This window comes from Gymnoscopelus braueri (assembly GCF_963280865.1).
Source record: "Gymnoscopelus braueri genome assembly, chromosome: 23".
NCBI lineage: Eukaryota > Metazoa > Chordata > Actinopteri > Myctophiformes > Myctophidae > Gymnoscopelus > Gymnoscopelus braueri.
The window spans coordinates 9,054,022-9,075,276 of NC_137625.1; the positions used below are offsets into that span (position 1 = coordinate 9,054,022).

A 21,255-nucleotide genomic window follows, 5' to 3' on the forward strand; every position below is an offset into this window, starting at 1 on the left:
TGTGTGTGTGTGTGTGTGTGTGTGTGTGTGTGTGTGTGTGTGTGTGTGTGTGTGTGTGTGTGTGTGTGTGTGTGTGTGTGTGTGTGTGTGCGCGCGTGCGTGCGTGTGGGATCAATCAATGCCCTTGCTCTATCAGTGCAGTGCAGCATGACTGTTCTGAGATTGCTTCACCGAGCTCTATTACTTTACCTCTGTACATCTATTCACCAGTGGTGGAAACTAACTAAGGACATTTACTCAAGTACTGTACTTAAGTACAATTCAGAGGTATTTTTTACTTTAGTAGCCTATTTCCATCAATGATGCTTTATGCAATATATTATCTCAGTGGCAAAAATTGTACTTTTTACTCCACTACAATTTAGTTACTTTGCAGATTTAGACATTAATGCATTTCTAATTACGATCGATAATATCATGGTGAGATCAGTACTTTTACGCTTGGTACTGTGAGTATTTCAACAATACTTTTGTACTTTAACCCAAGTAACATTTTGAATGGACGTTTTACTATAACTACGTTGTTTCACAAACTGTTCTAAGAGTAACAACAACGACAGAGGTGAACAATATCACTTGGATCACTTTCAGAGCGATTTCATTAACGATAGAAACACCGGCAGACGATCAATATCCATCAGAAGGACATCTGGGATGCAATCGGTCTCACCCCCCCCCTCAGAATCAGTAGTCATTTTGTCATTAACAGAGATGAGGAGATGATTATGAATAGCTAACGCTGGCTGGTAGGCCAGCTGGCGTTATCTCAGGTTGCCTACAACTATCTCGCCTCCTTATAATGAATAATCAGAGTCAGGTTATTCCACATCAGCCTCTGCCTTTTGAATGTGTCTTTCAGCCCCACAGAGGTGGAGATCTCTCTCTCTCTCTCTCTCTCTCTCTCTCTCTCTCTGCCTCCGTGAGTGGACTCCTACACAGCTGAACTTTGTACAGCTTGATGCCACTGTTTACAGAATCGTTCAACCGCGTGGATGCTCACATAATCATCCTCATAGTTCGTGCTTTGGTGTGAATACAGAGTTTTTTTTTTTTTTTTTTTTTCTTATAATTTTTATCCCACGATTTTTGTAACCCATATTTTTTCCCCCAGTGCCAATTGCCTATGTAATCCTGGGCGCTACTCTCCCTCTGCCAGCCTAGGGAGAGCCCAAGCTGAAGCTCATGCCTCCTTCAATGCATGAGGAGCAAGCAGGCCGCTTCTTATCACCCGACAGGGGGGAGGTTCCCTGGTTAGACGTAACGCGTGGAAGGAACACGTTATTCCAACCAGTTCCTTTCCCCTCCATCAGGCGCCCTGGCTGACCAGGGGGAGGCAGTATAGTGACCAGGATTACTGCATGTTTTTGTGAGGGTATTAACTACCCTAGGAGACAAGGGGAGAACATGCAAACTCCACACAGAAAGGCCCTTTCACCAACCCCACCTAGGGTATGGGCACTGATGACGCGGAGGAGAGAACACGCCCCCAGCGCCCACAGCGTACCCGGCGGGAATTGAACCCAGGACCTTCTAGCTGTGAGGCGACAGCGCTACCGACTGCGCCACCGTGCCCCCAATACAGAGTATTTCTACCTTGTGGTATTGCTACTCTTACTTAAGTAAAGCAAATCAGAGCACTTCTTCCACATGTGTGCACCACTGCTATTCACTCAAATCCTTAGTACGGGTGTGTATCAGATTCACAAGCTAAACCCTGTGTCTGGTTACCATGCCATGTATCAATAACAGAAATATGTTTCTAGCAAACAGTTACCAGAGAGTCAAACACCTCAATGCTCCCACAACCAGATGTGACATCATTAACAAGAGCCGGCATTAGGTCTAACAGTTTATCTGACATAGATGTACAGTTTATCAGAACTCCACAGGAGCACTGGTATATTGAAACATGAACAGGATAGTAACAGAATGAACGAGATCAACAACATGCACGATGTGCTGTCTACCACACTTGACTAGCATGAATGCCGGCTCTTGCTGCTTCCTGTTAATGATTTGTGGGGAGCATTCCTATTGGCTACAACGTCTGTCATTCAACCTGTATAATCCAATACCTTGACAACCTCCAGTCCGTCTGTCTGTCTGTCTGTCTGTCTGTCTGTCTGTCTGTCTGTGGATCTAGTAAACAGTCGATATCAGGAGGACACTTACCAGAGAGTCAAACACCTTCAGCCCATATCTCTGTGAGCTCTCGTCCAGAATCCCAAACAATGTGTCCAGGGTGTCTTGCAAAAACTGGGGGAGGATGAGAATAAAGGAACCATTATGTAAAATAATATACGACGATGCACATTTGACCACTTAGGCCCTATATCATTTGTTGTGCGTCATGTCCTGTTTGTGTATTATGACTGAAAGTGGTCAACATACTTTGTTTTCCGTACCAACTGAACTTTGAATATTGTCTGGAATCGAATAAAAATGTGTGTTATGTACACACGTATATACTGTACATGCAACCTACCTTGACTATCTCTGAGCCATCGATTTCCTTCAGCTTGGACAGGCTGTCATTGATTCTCTCTGGATGGGCCCTCCACTTTAACAGGTCCAACATTTCACCTGACAGAGAGAGAGAGAGAGAGAGAGAGAGAGAGAGAGAGAGAGAGAGAGAGAGAGATGTACAGACAGTCAAATAAAGATGTCACAAAAAAGTCTCACAGAGGAACAAAAATGTAGAGTATGAGTTGAGCGATGCAAAGTGATAGGAAAAAATAAAAGCGGCAAACAAACAAAACCAAAAAAACTGAAGTATGAGGACGTGAGCATCACAAAAACATCCCCACACTCCCTTGATTTGCAACCACACACTACAACGCCGACTACAAAGTAATGGTGACATTTCCAAGTGCAGCAGGATGCAGTTAAAGAAAGTCATTTTGCTGAGGCAGAGTCCCCAAACAACAGCATGAATAAAACATCAGCCATACACCAGGAACTGCTTCCTAAAGCTGTCCCCGAAGATTCACTGAACCGCCAGCCTGTCTTCTGCGTGTCTGTGTGTCTGTGTGTGTGTGTGTGTGTGTGTGTGTGTGTGTGTGTGTGTGTGTGTGTGTGCACACACGTGTCCTTAAGAGCCCAACATCACTAATTTGCTCACATATTGCAGATGACTACTTCCACAGCAACATACCCCAATTCTCTTACAACAGACTGTGCTAGTGGCTTTTCTCTAGCAAATATCCAATTGTATGAAGTTAGCTTGTGATTGTACTCTAAAGACCACAATTAGCTGGATGCTTGGCTCTGCTGTCCTCCATGAAAGTAATTGGTGGTTAAATTAGCAGCCCAGTGGCCAGCTAATTATTTTTTCTTTTCTTTTTTTGGCCTACCTCTGCGGAAAATGTTACAGCATTTTTTTCCTCTTATTTACAGCAGCCTGTCAGATAAGTACTTGAAATGTATGCTGGTTCTTTGATTAGCGAATCACTACAACATCTACAGTTCTTTGATTTAACCCATGAAGCCGATTCTACAAATGTCTTCTAGTTTTCTGAAAAACGTATGTTTCTATATCCGTGGCGCTCAACCTTTTTCATGTCAAGGACCCCCAAAATAATATGTATTTGGCCGCCGACCCCCATCTCAAAATATTTTGTTCCAGGGACCCCCAGAAGCAACGATTTGACTTAAAAATGTTCGCTCTAAAATAATATATATATTCAATTTGCACACATTTTCAAGATTTTTCAAAAATAGCAGATCTACAAGCTCGTAGCGCGGCACTCGGTGCCGCGCTACGAGCTTGTATATCTGCTATTTTTGAATAGCCAAAGTGTAAAATAATGCTTTTTAGCTCAAATCTAAAAATGACACGTTCCAGGTCTTAATGGGTTAAAGATTGTACCCCATCTGTCTTCTTACTGACTGTTAGAAAACATCATCTAGCCCAGTGGTTCTCAAACCTTTTAATTTTAAGGCCCCCCCCCCCCAGTTTGGTATGTTTTAGGCCTCGGACCCCCATAACTCTGAGACAGACCTGCAAAAGGTCCATTTGGTTCCTAACTGTCAGTTTAGCTAACCCCCCTCAAGGATGTGTTATCCTTTCAGCCTCAATGTCTGACTGTACCTCGTGCTGTTTACATTTCTGACTGATTGAAGTATTCAATCAATCAATGGCGGTTCCAGAACCCGGTGGTGGAAAAAGTACTCAAATGTTTTACTTAAGTAAAAGTACCAATACTGCAATGTAGAAGTACTCTAGTAAAAGTCCAGAATAAAACATTTACTTGAGTAAAAGTACAAAAGTATTGGTATAAAAATGTACTTAAAGTACCAAAAGTAAAAGTACTAAAATGTTTGAGAATAGCAGATCTACAAGCTCACAACGCGTCGCGTTGTGAGCTTGTAGATCTGCTATTTTCAAATAGCTTAGGTATAAAATAGGGCTAAAGTGGTTAATGTATGTTCTATAAGGTAATAATTTATATAAGTAACTAGTAAATAAAGTTTTCAAATAATTGTAGTGGAGTAAAAGTACAATATTTGCCTCTGAGATGTAGTGGAGTAGAAGTAAAAGCATGGAAAATTGGAAATACTCCAGTAAAGTAAAAGTACCTCAAAATTGTACTTAAGTACAGGACTTGAGTAAATGTACTTAGTTACTTTCCAACACTGCCCGAACCCCACTTTGAGAACCACTGTTCTAGCCATGTCTGAAACCTACAGTATGTGGTCTCAGTGCGTTGACTATTTGAGCCGACATGGTGGCACTCTTATCGAAACCACTAACCTACCGTTCTGTGTGAGTTTGGTGGAACAGAGGAAGCTGGTGATCCAGAAGGACTCCTTCGTTCCCTTCAAACTCTGATTGTTGGCCTTGGAGAAGGGCAGCTTGAGGTAGCGCGAACAGTCTGCCAGGTTGGCATTCTCCTCACACTGCACGGAGAGAGAGAGAGAGAGAGAGAGGGAGAGGGAGAGGGAGAGGGAGAGAGAGAGAGAGAATGTATATACCCCAGGTGAGTTGGCACGTTATGATCATGGAAATGTTACGTGCCATGTCACCAGCTTTGCCCTACAGATCTATGTGTTGCCATTGAAATGCTAGTGGTGAGTTCAATATTTGACTGGAGAGCTGTTGCAACAATGCAATGCATAGGTATTTCTGTATGTCTGCATGTGATCCACTTTGCACTTAGGCTAAGTCCACATGCACACAGGTGTTTTTTAAACAGTTTTTCCTACTTTGTATGAAAAAAGCAAGACAAAGAAGTAAAATCCCATCTGCACGAGCATGTTCATGCTGTCTTGATTTCTATTTGTAACTTTTATATCTCACATGTACTGTATGCCTTTTATCTTCCAATTCCCAGATGTAATGTATTTTTTAAACTGTGATGTTGTTGAATTGCACCGTATTGTATTACTCGACGACACACTGCAAATGAGTTTAATTACTCTTCATAAATCTTGAATGAATGAATGTTCAGAAAACAATCTCCGTCCACATTGAAATGCTAAAAACGCGGCTGTCATCGTGAAAATGTCTATTGACAGCCTGTCAACAACTACAGTCCTGTGTGTACGTGCCAACAGGGTGTTAGTGGATGCACTGCTGACCGAGGACCCAAGCGAGTGCAGTGTCGAGGCTGAAGTTAATCAGATGAGTGGTTCTCCAGAACCAGCCCTGCACCACTCCAAACGCGTTCAAAAATATCTTGCGAGCCGCTCAGCCGATCCAGTTCACACTTGTGCTGTATTGCTGCGGACCCAAGCAAGTGCAGTGTCGGGGTTGTGAAGTCTTTTTTGATTAGTGGTTCTTCAGAACCGGCCCACTCAGAGCGACTGCATGTTCCGAACAGGCACTGGTATCATTCAATGCAGCTGAATTCACAATTAGAAACAGCAGCTTACAGTGGGTTTAATGGGGATTACAATGGCCTGTGGTAGGCTTAAGTAGTGTGTCAATCTCATAAAGTAGTAGGGCGGCTGCATGATATTGATAAAATATGATTTGCTCAATATTGGAATTCTTGATGCTGATTCAGGTGGACGATGCTTTTTTCATCATCTTCTACTAGCAATTTGATTTCACCAGTAGGACATGCATTCTGTTGTTTAGGAACCTAAACCTTTCCCTTCTGAGCTTTTTTACATAGTATATATAAACGCATATACACTTTCACACCAATCCCCCAAAAAATTGCATAATCAAACTTTCCGGTTTGATTAACCCATTAAGGCCTGAGGTTCCGATTCTGCAAAATGTCTTCTAAATTCTAACAGTTTTTAAAAAAAACGTATGTTGCTATGTCAGTGGTTTTCGAACTTTTTAATGTCAAGGACCCCAAAATGTAAATGTATTTGGCCGCGGACCCCCATCTCAAAATGTTTTGTTCCAGGGACCATCAGAAGCAAATATTTGAGTTACAAATGTTCGCTTTAAAAATATATATACCGTAAATTTCGGACTATAAGCCGCGACTTTTTTCCAATTTTTCGCCCCTGCGGCTTATATAACGGTGCGGCTTATCTATGGATTTTTACAGCTAACGGCCACTAGGGGACCTCCTAAATCTATGGATTTTACACCCGCGACTTATAGTCCAGTGCGGCTTATATATGTACAAATCATTCAATTTAGCTGCTGCGGCTTATATTCAGGTGCGGCTTATATTCAGGTGCGGCTTATAGTGCGAAAATTACGGTATTCAAATATTTGCACACATTTTCTCGATTTTTCAAAAATAGCAGATCTACAAGCTCGTAGCGCGGCACTCGGTGCCGCGCTACAAGCTTGTATATCTGCTATTTTTGAATAGCCAAAGTGTAAAATAATGCTTTTTTAGCCCAAATAAAAAAATGACACAGATGCGTTCCAGGCCTTAATGGATTAATTGCGGTTCTATAATGCACGGCTGAGGCAGCTTCCCACACTGTTTGAACCGATTCCTCTGTGCCTATTTTGGGTTCTTGAGGGGGAAACTAGGCCATTGCCAGCTTCATTGAGCGGTTTCTGCACAAACGTCCATCTGGCATTAGCATGGGGCCCTCTCCTCTCATCAATGGGAACACACAGGACTGTGACAGGCTTCCAACAAGCTGTCCTAGGAAAACTGGCAGGCGCAGGTATGGGGTTTGGTAAGGACTGAATCTGGCTTCCGCCATGGAGCAGCGAGCAAAAGAAGACGTGGTTTAGTAAGCGCTTCATTTTTTTATAATGGCCTTGATGCAGTGTGAATACCTGTGCACTCGATTACACAGTTAAATCCTCAGTGTTAAGGTACAAGGCAACAGCTAAGGGACCTCTTCAGATATTTACTACAGAATATCTAGACAATATCAGTTGATTCTTGTGTTTTATTTTTTTTAACTCTTTGACTGCCAGAGTATTTTCATAAAGTACTCCCCCAGTGCCAGCAATTTTCGTGTTTTTTTATTTTTATATTTTGAATTTCTCTCATGAAAATAATTTAAGGGGACACATGTAAAGACCCAGCACAAATCCGCCACTAGAGAGCAGCACATGACTGCTTGATCAGGTCATTGGGTCTCTCTCACCCTTCCTGATAGATTAGACAGGGAAAAACATGAAAACGGAAGTGACGTCGTCCCAGATTGTTTTGATCGCCAAAATTACGATGTGATACACGACGGCGATGACTGATCGTCACCCAGACCATAGATTATAGAAGAGAAACTGTCCGTTTGTCCGTTATACCGTGTGAAAGACCGTTTATTTACCTATTTTGGACGAAAATGACTGGGGAAAAGAATCAAAAACCGGAAACGGAATCCAGGTCATGAAACCGGATGCAGATGTCCGTGAAGTAAGTGGAACTCGAGAATAACATTGAATATTAAGCAGCATAGCGCAATCAGAGATTAAACAATGAACGCGCGTCCAGCGCGTCGAACGCGTCGACGGCCAACTGGACAAAGTAGCACTTGACGCGTTATCGCGTCGTCCGCAGTCAAAGAGTTAATATGGAAATGACTTAAAATGAGACCATTTCTGAAAAGGCAACTATACAGGTAGCATCACGGACATAGCAGTAATGCTATCATGAGTTCCTAGAGCTGTACATATTGACTGTATTGGCACCAACTATGTACATTTTTGCATTCAAAACCATATACGTATGTATATCTTCAATGCTCTGGAAACAAAATAAAGTGTGTATTGATGATGCTCCTATGTTTGTGGAGTGGTGCGGTCAAGCAGCACCAAGATAACACTAAGCTACTTCCACTCATTACGTCACCGTCTTGAGGCACATGTAGCTGTTAAAACACATCCAAAATGTTTATAATATATTTATTGTTTATATGACAATGTCAAACTATAACTGGAAGATAACAACCAACAAACATACTCAACAAAGAACAAACTACAGACATTACTGGCCCAACACCATCTTCAAATGCCAACTTGTGGGATCCCACCGTGCAAGAAACAATAGAAACCCAAATCAAGAGGAGGAAAGGGACTGGATAGGTGACACAGTCCGAAGACAAAACATGCTCTAACATGGAACCCGCAAGGCAGGAGGAAGACCTAGAGCCACCTGGAGAAGAAGCACAGAGCAGGAGATGAAGGCGCAAGGGCTGTCATGGCAACAACTGGAGCGGAGGGCACACGACCCGAGAGGATGGAGGCGTTTCATCAATTGGCATATATTCCTCAGGGCATTTAAAGGCATAAGTAAGTAAGTAAACTAACAAGAGGTACTATTTTGTTCACATTGGTTGAATTTCCAGCATTAAAAATGATTTGTCTTTAAATGAACTCGAGATTTGCAAGTCATTTGGTGTGTACCCCAATCTGTGTTTCTGTTCAGATGATCTCAAATTCTAGGAGCTCAATCATAAAGGGCTGATTATTTTTCTTATTATTATTGATAATTACATGAATGGGATCCGGGGGGATGGGCAACATTAGCATATTCATGGTTCCTGGCATACTAAATAAGGGCAAAGGTAGAGGCATTCTAAAGCTCCAGTAGAGACGTCTTTGGGGGAGAAAAATACTTGACATGTACATTTATTGTACATGTCAACAGAGAGGATTTATTTAAAGGATTTACCACACCAGGGGACATGGGGAAGGGTGCCATTTAAAAAAATTCAAACGGCCTCTACACTCTAATTATTAGCATGCCATGACTAAATGCCTTGTACTGAAGAAGCTTTTAATTGGGTACACCAGTGCTTATGATGCAGGATGGATTTAGACCAGGTATGTGTGTGCTTCTGCATAATGTGCAACAAATACAAACCCAAACCTGGCAACAGGCACTTGTGAAAATATATTCCAAATAGCAGAAGTAACTTCAGTGTGATGCAACCCAGTGGCAATCAGTCAAAGTGGAAATGAAACCATACAGCCCTTTATTATACACCACAGACGCCCCGAGCTATACATTTGGAAATTGTGTATGTGAGAGCATACAGTACAGTATGTGTGGTGGGGGAGCAGTGTAAACTGTCACACGCATACCTGCAGGGACACACACGATGCACACGTACGCACACATATCGCCAGTGGTGGAAAAAGTACTCAAATTCTTTACTTAAGTAAAAGTACCAATACTGTAATATAAAAATATTCTGTTACAAGTAAAAGTCCAGAATTAAAAATTTACTTGAGTAAGAGTACAAAAGTATTGGCATCAAAATGTACTTAAAGTACCAAAAGTAAAAGTACTAAATATTTGAAAATAGCCGATCTACAAGCTCACAACGCGTCGCATCGCGACGCGTTGTGAGCTTGTAGATCTGCTATTTTCAAATAGCCTATGTATAAAATAGGGCTAAAGTGGTTAATGGTTATGTTTCATTATATCATAGTTTATATCTGAAAAGTAACTAGTAACTAAAGTTTTCAAGTAATTGTAGTGGAGTAAAAGTACAATATTTGCCTCTGAGATGTAGTGGAGTAGAAGTAAAAGTATTGGAAATTGGAAATACTCAAGTAAAGTACAAATACCTCAAAATTGTACTTAAGTACAGTACTTAAGTAAATGTACTTAGTTACTTTCCACCACTGCATATCGCACATTCATGACCACAGGTTGGCTTACAAAAAGCTCAAAATAAAATCTTATTTTGTGACTCTGCCTATACAAATTTGGACTATATATATTCCATTACATATAGTTAAATGAACACTGCAGATTTGACTGTGTATAGCTTTACATGAGTAGACATGACTCAAGCTGCATGTCAGCCGACAGAGTCATGCGAGTTATTTTTTCATTTACAGGCGGTAAATAACGTTGACAGGACGACTGTAAATGTCCCACGTTGGTATTGTTATGTGTTTATTCAGACCTCAAGGTGAATTATGTGATTCCTACGATGTACGAGGGTAGGCGGGGGGCTTCAAGAGAACCTCCTGAAACAGAAAAAGACCCTCCCCCGTAATGTTTCTCGGCGAGACGTGTGTCCGCTCCCATCTCTTTGCCCGCCGCCGTGAACGAACGCAGCTCCCTCCCTTACAACAGGAAAGTCAAAATTGACTTGAGTAGAAGTAGAAAAGTATTGGTATCAAAATGTAATCTTAAAGTACCAAAAGTAAAAGTACTAAAATGTTTGAAAATAGCAGATCTACAAGCTCACAACGCGTCGCTTGTGAGCTTGTAGATCGGCTATTTTCAAATAGCCTATGTATAAAACAGAGCTAAAGTGGTTAATGTATGTTTTATAATATAATAATTTATATCTGCAAAGTAACAAGTAACTAAAGTTTTCAAATAATTGTAGTGGAGTAAAAGTACAATATTTGCCTCTGAGATGTAGTGGAGTAGAAGTAAAAGTACAGTATAGACGATTGGAAATACTCCAGTAAAGTGAAAGTACCTCAAAATTGTACTTAAGTACAGTAATTGAGTAAATGTACTTAGGTACTTTACACCACTGCTGGATAAACACCCTAGGCCTAATCGCTTTCAAACTGCCGACCTTATTTTAGATTTTTTTCAAAAATAACTTAATAACCTCTCAATGTGTTGCATCGTGATGCGATGTGAGTTTGTTATTTTCCCTCTTTTTTTTTAATAAATCCCTGAATGTGCTAAATAGCATTTTTTTTTAAATAGCCGATCTGTAAGCTTGTTGTGAGCTTGTCGATCTGCTATTTTGTTTATTTTCTAAACAGGGATTAAGTGTTTTACGTGGTTAGCATGTAAACCTGTCATTTGCAGTGTCTCAATACTGTAACGCACGACTGTGGGTCAAGCGTGATGATGATGAGTCACTGTTGCTGCTGAGCTGCGGTCTGTGGGCAGCGATTTATGGAGCGTATGGGAGTTTTTTGGCTTCTAGGCGGTGCACTTGTCTACCAGCGGCTCAAAATACTGTAGGCTGCACTCTGGCAGAGGCAGTCAACCATACCTGCAATCACCTACGCTGTAATTACATAACACTGCAAAGGTGCCTATTATGCTGCACACAGTGGTGGAAAAAGTACTCAAATGTTTTACTCAAGTAAAAGTATCAATACTACAATGTAGAAATACTCCAGTACAAGTAAAAGTCCGGTATTCAGAATTTGAGTAAAAGTACAAAATTATTGGTATCAAAATGGACTTAAAAGTACCAAGAGTAGAAATTACTCATTATGCAGAATGTACTTAAAGTACCAAAAGTAGAACGTACTCATTATTCAGAATATCCCATTTCACAAGCTTTCAAATGTATAAAATGTATAAAAATAATTTTAAATAACAGATCTACAAGCTCACAATGGGTCGCTTCGCGACGCATTGTCGCTACATTGTCACTACATTATAGTGTAGTGTAGTAGTGTTGACCTTTAGCAGGTGTTACCTTGTGTATGATGAGCTCATGGGTCCCGTCAGGAAGCGTCCGGCCGTCCTCCTGCATGAGAGGGACGAAGGAATATCCAAACAGCTTCTTCTCCCCTTTGTCTTTGGCTGTTAAAACACAACACAGGGAAACCGTTACATCTGGAGCACCACAACACGGGAGGTGGCCATAGCTGAATGGGTAGAGAGGTCGTCTGGGAAACGAAAAGGTCCCAAGTCTGCGTCCCAGGCCCGGCTATGGGTCAAAGACTCAAAGCATCCCTTAGCGAGACACTTGACCCCTAACTGCTCCCCCCCGAGCGCTCATCATGACCATCTGAGCAGCCATCACTGAAGCTGAAGCTGAATTTCCCCTGTGGGACTAACAAAGGTCTCCCTTTCCCCACTTAAACCTAAACCGTTACAACCGGAACACTGATAATCACTTCCCTCATAGGTTGGGCATGTACCTCCCAAAAAAAAAAGTGTGGAACGGAAGAGACGGTTTTGTCATAACGTTGCACCTCTTAGCAGCATATAGGTTAAACCCCTTTGGTATTTGTCTGCACTATTTTTCCGCTGTGCTTTGCATGTTTCTGTGTATATTACGAGCAAATTTATTGTGTATGCTACCAGGCTTCAAATAGGTTGTCCTTACAGAATAGGTGGGATCTTGAAATGTTCTGCTGATGTATAAATGTGTTCCTTTTAATGAAGGTTTCATCTTACAGTATATATCTCATCTTGTCTTACGTTTAATTTAAATAACAATAAACAAGAGGGAGAGCTAGGTACTAGCTGGCCTTCAGCCTCGTATCATAGATTTGCCCACCAGTGTCAATATTCATGGTATCGCAAGTGTATTATTGCGATTATACCACAGTTTGATCAATAATATTTAGGATTAGAAAGCAAAAAGAGCGAAAAGAAAACTGGTAGCGGCCAATGTTACAGGTAAGGTAGATAAGCAATATTGGGGAATATTGGCCTCTCAGCCAATCTCACTATGAGCTCCGAACTAACTGTGGTATAATATCTGTTCAGTGATACAGAACTTTGTAAGTACTTTGTGAAATTATACTTAGCCTACAACAGACTTACAAGGATGGAAAAACACCATTACAAAATCGTGTACACTCTGCATTTTGTGCGAGCATTGTGTTTCTCCCCTCGGGCACACTCGATGGCTTTTACCATCACATTTTCCTGCAGTCTAATAAAGTTTCTCTTTTACAAGTCTCCTTCTGGGTATTAACAGGGAGAGAGGAAAAAAACAGACTAAACATTATCACAGTCAAGCTAGCAGGTCTATTTGGGCCAATAAATCATGGTAAGACCTGTTTTTTTGTGCAGTGCTGCTTTTCAGAACCGAGTGACAAAAGGAAAATGAACATAACACAGCCCTGTTTCACTACTGTCCAGAGTGAAAGGCCGGTCCTGAATTGGCTCGCTCCATTAGCGACTAAAATTCAAATTAACCCATTGCATCCGGGAACGCTTCTACAAATGTCAGTTTTCTGAAAACCGTATGTTGCAATAATATCAAGTTCTCAAACTTGTTCATGTCAAGGACCACCCAAAATGATATGTATTTGGTCGCGGACCCCCCCCCCCCCCCCATCTCAAAATATTTAGTTCCAGGAACCCCCAAGAAGCAAAGATTTGAGTTACAAATGTTCGCTTTAAAAATATATATATATTCAAAGATTTGCACGAAATGTTCATGATTTTTCTAAAATAGCAGATCTACAAGCTCATAGCGCGGCACTCGGTGCTGCGCTATGAGCTTGTAGATCTGCTATTTTTGAATAGCCGGAATATTAAATAATGGCTATAGCTAAAATCTAAAATGATACTACAGATGCGTTGTTCCGGATTGAATGAGTTACTGACACAGCAGACTGAGTGCAATAACAGTGTTCCAAACAAGTTTAAGAAATAAAGTCAGCAGCTAAGATTTTTAGACATAATTTCCCTCTGCCTCATTTAAGGGCTTTGGTGTGCACCACAGGTCTACCGTAAATGAAAAATGGTGCCAGACAAGCAAGGCGCCCCCCAGCGTCAAGATGGCTGTCCTGAGTGTTAATTATAATTAATTCTAAGAGTAGAAATGGATCCGAAAGGGTCCATTTTTACACTGTCAGTGTCAAATGAACACTCGAAATGTTATGGCTGTAGTATATACTGTATACAGCCACTCACCACAATAATGCCTGCTTGTTACATCAGAGAAGATAGAGAGAGACAGGGAAGGTGAAATACAAAGAGAGGGGAAGGGGGGGAGAGGTCTGTGATCTATGCTATAATCTGTGTTTTGTCTCATTAGGAGGTGTGAAGGTGGACAAACTTGTCTAATTATGGAAACACAAACATGCTCACTCAAGCATTCTCTCACCCTCACCTCCCCCCACCCCCCCCTCTCTCTCTCTCGCTCTCTGTTTCTCCCTAACCTGATGCACACACACACACACACACACACACACACACACACACACACACACACACACACACACACACACACACACACACACACACACACACACACACACACACACACACACACACACACACACACACACACACACCTGTCTTTATTGCATTTCTACTCCCCTTGTTAAACGTGTGTTATTTTGTATTGTTCTTATTGAACTTTTCATCTTAAATTATTCAATTACCTCTTCCATTAACCCTTTAAGACCTGAGAAGATTCTAGAAAGGTCTTCTAAATCCTAACAGTTTTTTGAAAAAAAATCTAGATCTAGAAATCTCAGATTTTTCAAAAATAGCAGATATACAAGCTCGTAGCGCGGCACTCGGTGCCGCGCTATGAGCTTGTATATCTGCTATTTTTGAATAGCCAAAGACATCTAAAGCGACACAGATGCGTTCCAGGTATCAATGGGTTAAGGAAAGGAGTCCAAATAAGCCTGACAGCTTCTTCCTTTCCTCGCACAGGAACTTGTTTTCTTTGATACGTATCGTTTCTTTTTTTTAATATAACAATGTGCTAAATAAACTAAAAAGAAACATTGATGCAAAAAAAAACACACCAATAAAGCCTGATCTATACCTTGTTGCCAAAAATAGACAATCGGTATTCTTCAGTGCATGACACAACGGCACACAACAAACTAGAACTAAAGCCTAACACCCACCCACCCACGCCCACAAACGCTCATCTTCCACACCGTGTCACACCCATCAAGCAGTGGTGTAAAGTAACTAAGTACATTTACTCAAGTACTGTACTTAAGTCCAATTTTGAGGTACTGGAGTATTTCCAATTTTCGATACTTTTACTTCTACTCCACTACATCTCAGAGGCAAATATTGTACTTTTACTCCACTACAATTATTTGAAAACTTTAGTTAATAGTTACTTTGCAGTTATAAATGATTACATTATAAAACATACATGAACCACTTTAGCCTTATTTTATTCCAAGGCTATTTGAAAATAGCAGATCTACAAGCTCACAACGCGTCGCATCGCGACACGTTGTGAGCTTGTAGATCTGCTATTTTCAAACATTTTAATACTTTTAATTTTGGTACTTTAAGTACATTTTGATACCAATATTTTTGGTACTTTTACTCAAGTAGACTTTGAATTCCGGACTTTCACTTGTAACGGAACACTTCTACATTACAGTATTGACACTTTTACTTAAGTAAAACATTTGAGTACTTTTTCCACCACTGCCATCAAGTCACACCCATACATCCACCCAAAAACGACCACGGCGGTCTTACTGGAGCAGTGTCGGAACTCGAACCGCACGTGCGACCCGCGGAACACGTCCAGGGGGATGGGCAGCTTGATCTGTTCGGCCCACCGCGGGCTGTTGTTGTGGTAGAGGACCAGAGAGTGGTACTGGTCCGCCCCGGGCTCCCCGGAGCCCGCCGCCATGCAACTCTATGGAGAGAGAGAGATGGAGAAAAGACAGAGGAGGGAGGGTTAGAGGGGGGGGGGGGGGTGGGTGAAGAAAAGAGGGCAAAGGAGAGGAGGGAGGAATAAATAGGTGTCAGCAGATGAAAAGATGAAAATAGGTTTGTGTAGGTGGAGAGAAGGCGAACGTGAGCATCACATGAATTTCTCTCACCATCACGCGCACACACGCACGCACACACACACACACGCACACACACACACACACACACCAACACAACAACAGCAGACAGAATAACTTTCATGCACACCTGCCTCTGTAGATAATTTATGGTTTTAACTTTTAACCCTTTAAGACCTGAAGCCGATTCTACAAAATGTCTTCTAAATCCCAACAGTATTCTGAAAAACACTTATGTTTCTATGTCAGTGGTGCTCAAACTTTTTCATGTCAAGGACCGCCAAAACGATATGAATTTGGCCGCGGACCCCCCATCTCAAAATATGTTGTGCCAGGGACCCCCAGAAGCAAAGATTTGAGTTAAAAGATTTTCACACATTTTCACGATAAAAAAAAAAAAAAGCAGATCTACAAGCTCGTAGCGCGGCACTCGGTGCCGCGCTATGAGCTTGTATATCTGCTATTTTTGAATAGCCAAAGTGTAAAATCATGCTTTTTCTTAGCTCAAATAAAAAAATTACACAGATGCGTTCCAGGTCTTAAAGGGTTAAAGAGAGTCGTATATTTAACTATATTCCAGATCAGCAAAAAGTGTCTATTTTTTGACGGAGACGCTGAATGATGAAACAGGTATTTGAGGTAAGAGGAAGAGACTTCTTGACATAATTATCAGTACAGGAGTGTGTGTCTTTTTTTTGGTCAGGCTTGCTGAAGGACAGAAGGGGGGACAGAAGTGATGAGTTTTCTTCTCACCTTGAGAAGCAGCCCGTCCGCGTCCAGCACGTAGACTGTGATTTCCACGTTGCGCGCCACGCTCTTCCCGCCCTTCTCGAACTCTCCTTTCTCCAGGGTCATGTAAAGGTCGTTCCTCATCTCTCCTGCGGGGGGACAGGAGTCGAAATGCGTCAATTATGAATACAAGCAAAGCACTTCTTTTTTTTGTTGTCTTTTATGCCTTTATTGACAGGACAGTAGGCTGACAGGAAATGGGGAGAGAGAGATGGGGAGCAGAGTCCTGCAACGGGCCGGGTACCCGCGGATACCCGACGGGTACCCGCGTTTGACGGGTGAAAACGGGTGAAAACTTTACTTTGATAAGATCACGGGGACGGGCGGTACTGAACTAATCGCGGGCGGGTATCATTTTATTGTGAAAATCAGAGAGCACTGTTTCCGCCCAAACAACGTCGCTTGTGTAACTTAGCCCAGCACAACTGCATGGAGCACGCTGGTCAGTTATCTTAACTCACAAAAACTCATTGAACATCCTGTTAAACCTTCAAATTAAAACCATCTGATGACGTAAACAACGACACATGTGTGCTGCGTAGATGCGCGTTCGCGCGCGTGGCTTAAAGGAGAATTTTGGACTAAAGTTTTCTTACCTTTAGCCACAGCTTAAAAGGTGCGCGGATAGGCCTTAGGTTAGATCACATATTTATATAGCTTTTTTTTTTTTAGATCTGACGTTCATAGTGACAGAACACTGTCCCCCAAAAAAAAAAAAAAAAAAAAAAACAAGTCTCGCTAGACGAGATTGAAATCTCGAGATTTCAATCTCGTCTAGCGAGACTTGTTTTTTTTTGTTTTTTTTTTGGTTGCATAGTGTTCTGTCACTATGAACGTCAGATCTCACAAAAAATTAATTAAAAAAAAGCTATTAAAATATGTGATCTAACCTAAGGCCTATCCGCGTACCTTTTAAGCTGTGGCGGCTCAGGGGTGGAGTTATGAAATTTTTCTACTGTACCATTCATCCTAAGATATCATAACGTCATAGAAAAGGTAAGAAAACTTTAGTCCAAAATTCCCCTTTAAGCTCGCTCCTCCGTCTTCACTTGATTTCTGTACGAACCTGACCACTGAATGTAGCGCTGTTGTTGAAGGCTGCTATCTTTTTCAACACACTTTTCAAAAGGATTTACATTTTACACGGGTAAACGGGTGGACAACGGGTCGTTTATTTGACGGGCGGGGCGGGGTCTGGTTCGTATTTTGAAATAATCACGGGTGACGGGTCGGTCCACGGATCTGAGTATTGACGGGCGGGGCGGGCGCGGGTTATCAAAATTGGACCCGTGCAGGACTCTGATGGGGAGTGACACGCAGCAAAGGCCGTCGGGATCGGGACTCGAACCCGCGACACGCAGTCGAGGCTACGCCGAGCCTAGGTGCCCGGACCGCAACGGAGGTCCCGGGCCAAGCAAAGCATGCCAAGCAAGGCGCTTGATAGTCACACTACTGGACTATAGGCTCTGTGCACAGCAACCATATTGGAAAGAAATTGGGCCTCTTCTTACTTCCTTCACCAGCTGTTACCAATGATACTAATGAAGGCTCTGTTCCATTCCGGTCGAACAGAGTCAGGGTGCTGATATTGTGCATGTTGGCTCACTGGAAACACTCTGCTACACCAGTGGGTCTCAAATTGGGGTCCAGGGACCCTCTTGGTTCCTTGAGAGGGCTCCAAATGGACCCTTACAGGTGTGTAACTCTGAGAGTGTACAAATGGAACCAAATGGACCCGTGAGGGTCCATTTGGTTCCATTTGTACACTCTCAGAGTTATGGGGGTCCTTGTAATTAAAAGGTTTGAGAACCACTGTGCTACACTAAATGGAGACAGAGCCTTCATTAGTATCATTGGTAACACCTGTGAAGGAAGTAAGGAAGAGGCCCGATTTCCCTCCAATATGGCTGCTGTGCATAGAGCCTATTATCTTCATGTCGTGTTCTTCTCATGTGTTGTCAGAAACAATGCAGCTATAACCGTAGCATATTCTACAAACGCCTTCTAAATCCGTAGTTCTCGCACTTTCAAGATTTTTTTAATGTTCAAAAATAGCACAGTACAGTACAAGCTTGTATCTGCTATTTTTGAATAGCCAATGTTAAAATCGAAAATGACACAGATGTTTATTCATGCACACTGGTCAATAGCGTGTGTTCAAAACACGCATTAACTCTTTAACTGCCAGAGTAATAGTGTAATTGTGTTACGCTGCTGCCAGCGAAAACAAGTGATTTTATCAACCTTTGAAAAATCATCGAATATTTTCTGTGAATGCTATCCGCACGGTGATCACCTTATTACACACACAGGGGTCTCGTAGAATGGGGGAAAAAAATGTATCCGATAGCGGTAATCCGTTTCATAGTTGTGGCAAGTTGAAAATAGCATGTTTTGCCAAAAATATATAGTGTAAAAAAAAAAGTACACAGGAGCCGAGATAGAGCATTTTTAAGCAATAAGTTAACCAGGGAGTGAATGGAGCAGCACAACTTCGGATCGAGTTATCTCTGGTTCTGTGTGAAAAAATAAATTAAAAAAAAACTCGTCCAAACTCGTCCTTGGCAGGCTGGGCCACAGCAGAATTTGACAAACTAATTTGTCCATGGCAGTTAATGAGTTAACAGCTAAACTGAGTTCCCCAATGATACATTGAACACCGTCACTCCAAGCTTGCTGTAGAGACGTGTCAAACATACGGCAGTGACCTTGCCTTTTGTCAATTGTCGACACTCTCCTCGTAAGAACCTCTTACTTGTATTTGTTCTTCTTTTGCATTGATTTAATACCAGCGTCTTGAAAGCTCACCTTTACAACATAGCGTACAGTGGATTTATATCAGACATCAGCCTACCGACTACCATTTGTCACTCAGATCTGTTCAATCCTGTCCTCCCTACCGAGGAGGCTAGACAACACTCAAGTGATCACTGCTTATCCATCAACCTGCAAAGCAACTGGGGAGGGGCGGTGACAGGTACTGTCACCACTAGTCCCCACTAGGCTTAGATTTAATCCCACCCCAAAAAAAACACGATACGCTGGTGTCTCCCTCTCAGCTTGTCCACTGTCCCAACACATCAGAATGTGACATATCTGTCACCGTGCTACATCAAATCTGTCTGTCAGGCTGTCAGGCAAGGTCAGCCGGGGACCCATGCATGTCCCCTTTGCGGACACTGACCAGGGGTGACAGGGGTCCAGCTGCAGGGCGAGGATGGAGGGAAGAGGAGGAGGATGGTGATTGTTCTCTTAAAGGTGAAATTATGAAACTACGCCCTCAGCAATCAAGCTGTCATATACCATATAATATACTGTCAGATTTAGGCTAAATGCGTGTCATCAGCTTCGGCCATATATCGTGCATGAACACGGACCTTAATGGGTTTATTTGGGGATTTTGTGTTTACATTTCATTATCATTAAATGTTACCAACTTACCTGAATAATTTAGTCAACATTGGCTGAAACCCATTCTGTGGTTATAATAAGAAATGGATGGTTGAATTTCAGCTGTAAATCAATCTGGTTTTTAGGGCACTATTTTCGGCCAGATATTTCAAATCAATCCCTGATTTAAAATGCATTAAAACACATCAATTTAAGGTAACTTTTACAAAAAGAAATAACAGTGCAGTGACATTTGGTGTAAACTACCAATCTCAACCAAGTTGAGAAACAAACACTTTTTATTTGCGAGTGTCTGCACTTAAAGGATCGAGGCAATGAACCAGAGATGTATTTATTTATGTATTTTAACGTTAATAAATACTGTCTCTGACAACTTGTTGTGTTCCAAAATATCCTCAGGCGCTAAGATCGCGGGCATTCATTTCTGAGCGGTATTTCCGTATAGACAAACACAGTAGCTGCGAGAGGTGTCACCAAAAAGACCACTAGAATGAATGCTACACGGTGTGACTTGAAGTGGTTAAGGAGTAGAGCTGCTTTGAAAGTGTGCGTTGCTGTAATGAGACTTTCAGTAGAACAAAAGATGTGTTCCGCGTGGCAGGTGTTTACTATTATCCTTCCCACTAAGCCAGTGAGAGGACACACCAACTTATTACAGCACAAAGGACAAACCAAAAATATGCCACATAGACAAGGACACGCAAAACATACCTTATACACTCAGACAGTCATAGTACACAAGGACATTGAGGTTTGTTTGTGTGCAGGCGCGCGCACACACACACACACACACACACCTGTTGGGTCTGAGTCGGGTCCTGTTCTATTACCCCGGGCCCAAGGCCTGTTTATCATAATACGTAACACCTGAGTGGATCCGAGAGGAGCTGTGATGAGCATTAATCAAGAGAAATGCATGAACTGTTGTGCAATTTTATTTCTCTGTCTTTTATTTCAGTGACGATTCGGCCGACCTAGGATCAGTTTATTTCAGCACGAAGTAAGGGGGCGAGAGTGGAGCAGCGTGCCAGTGAGCTGAGTCAGAGTGGAGAAAAGGTGCACAGTATAGATGATCTAACTGAGATATGCAACCAAAAGGATTGGGTACTTTTAAAAACAAATGCACGTATAACAAATCCGTGCGCAGAGCCGTCTGGGAGAAATGCGGGGCCCTGTGCGAAGTCGCGATTTTTTTGCGGTTTTGGGCGGATATTTCC

General features: G+C 42.0%; 1 protein-coding gene across 1 annotated transcript in view; it reads right to left on the bottom strand.

Moving 5' to 3' along the window:
• dock4b (dedicator of cytokinesis 4b) overlaps window positions 1–21,255 on the bottom strand; it is a 260,551-nt gene that overhangs the window by 115,236 nt on the left and 124,060 nt on the right. Inside the window, 6 exon segments of the mRNA XM_080421428.1 lie at window positions 2,173–2,256; window positions 2,486–2,583; window positions 4,758–4,899; window positions 11,791–11,897; window positions 15,522–15,684; window positions 16,592–16,716. Of these exon segments, the coding sequence (XP_080277554.1) occupies window positions 2,173–2,256; window positions 2,486–2,583; window positions 4,758–4,899; window positions 11,791–11,897; window positions 15,522–15,684; window positions 16,592–16,716 (719 nt within the window).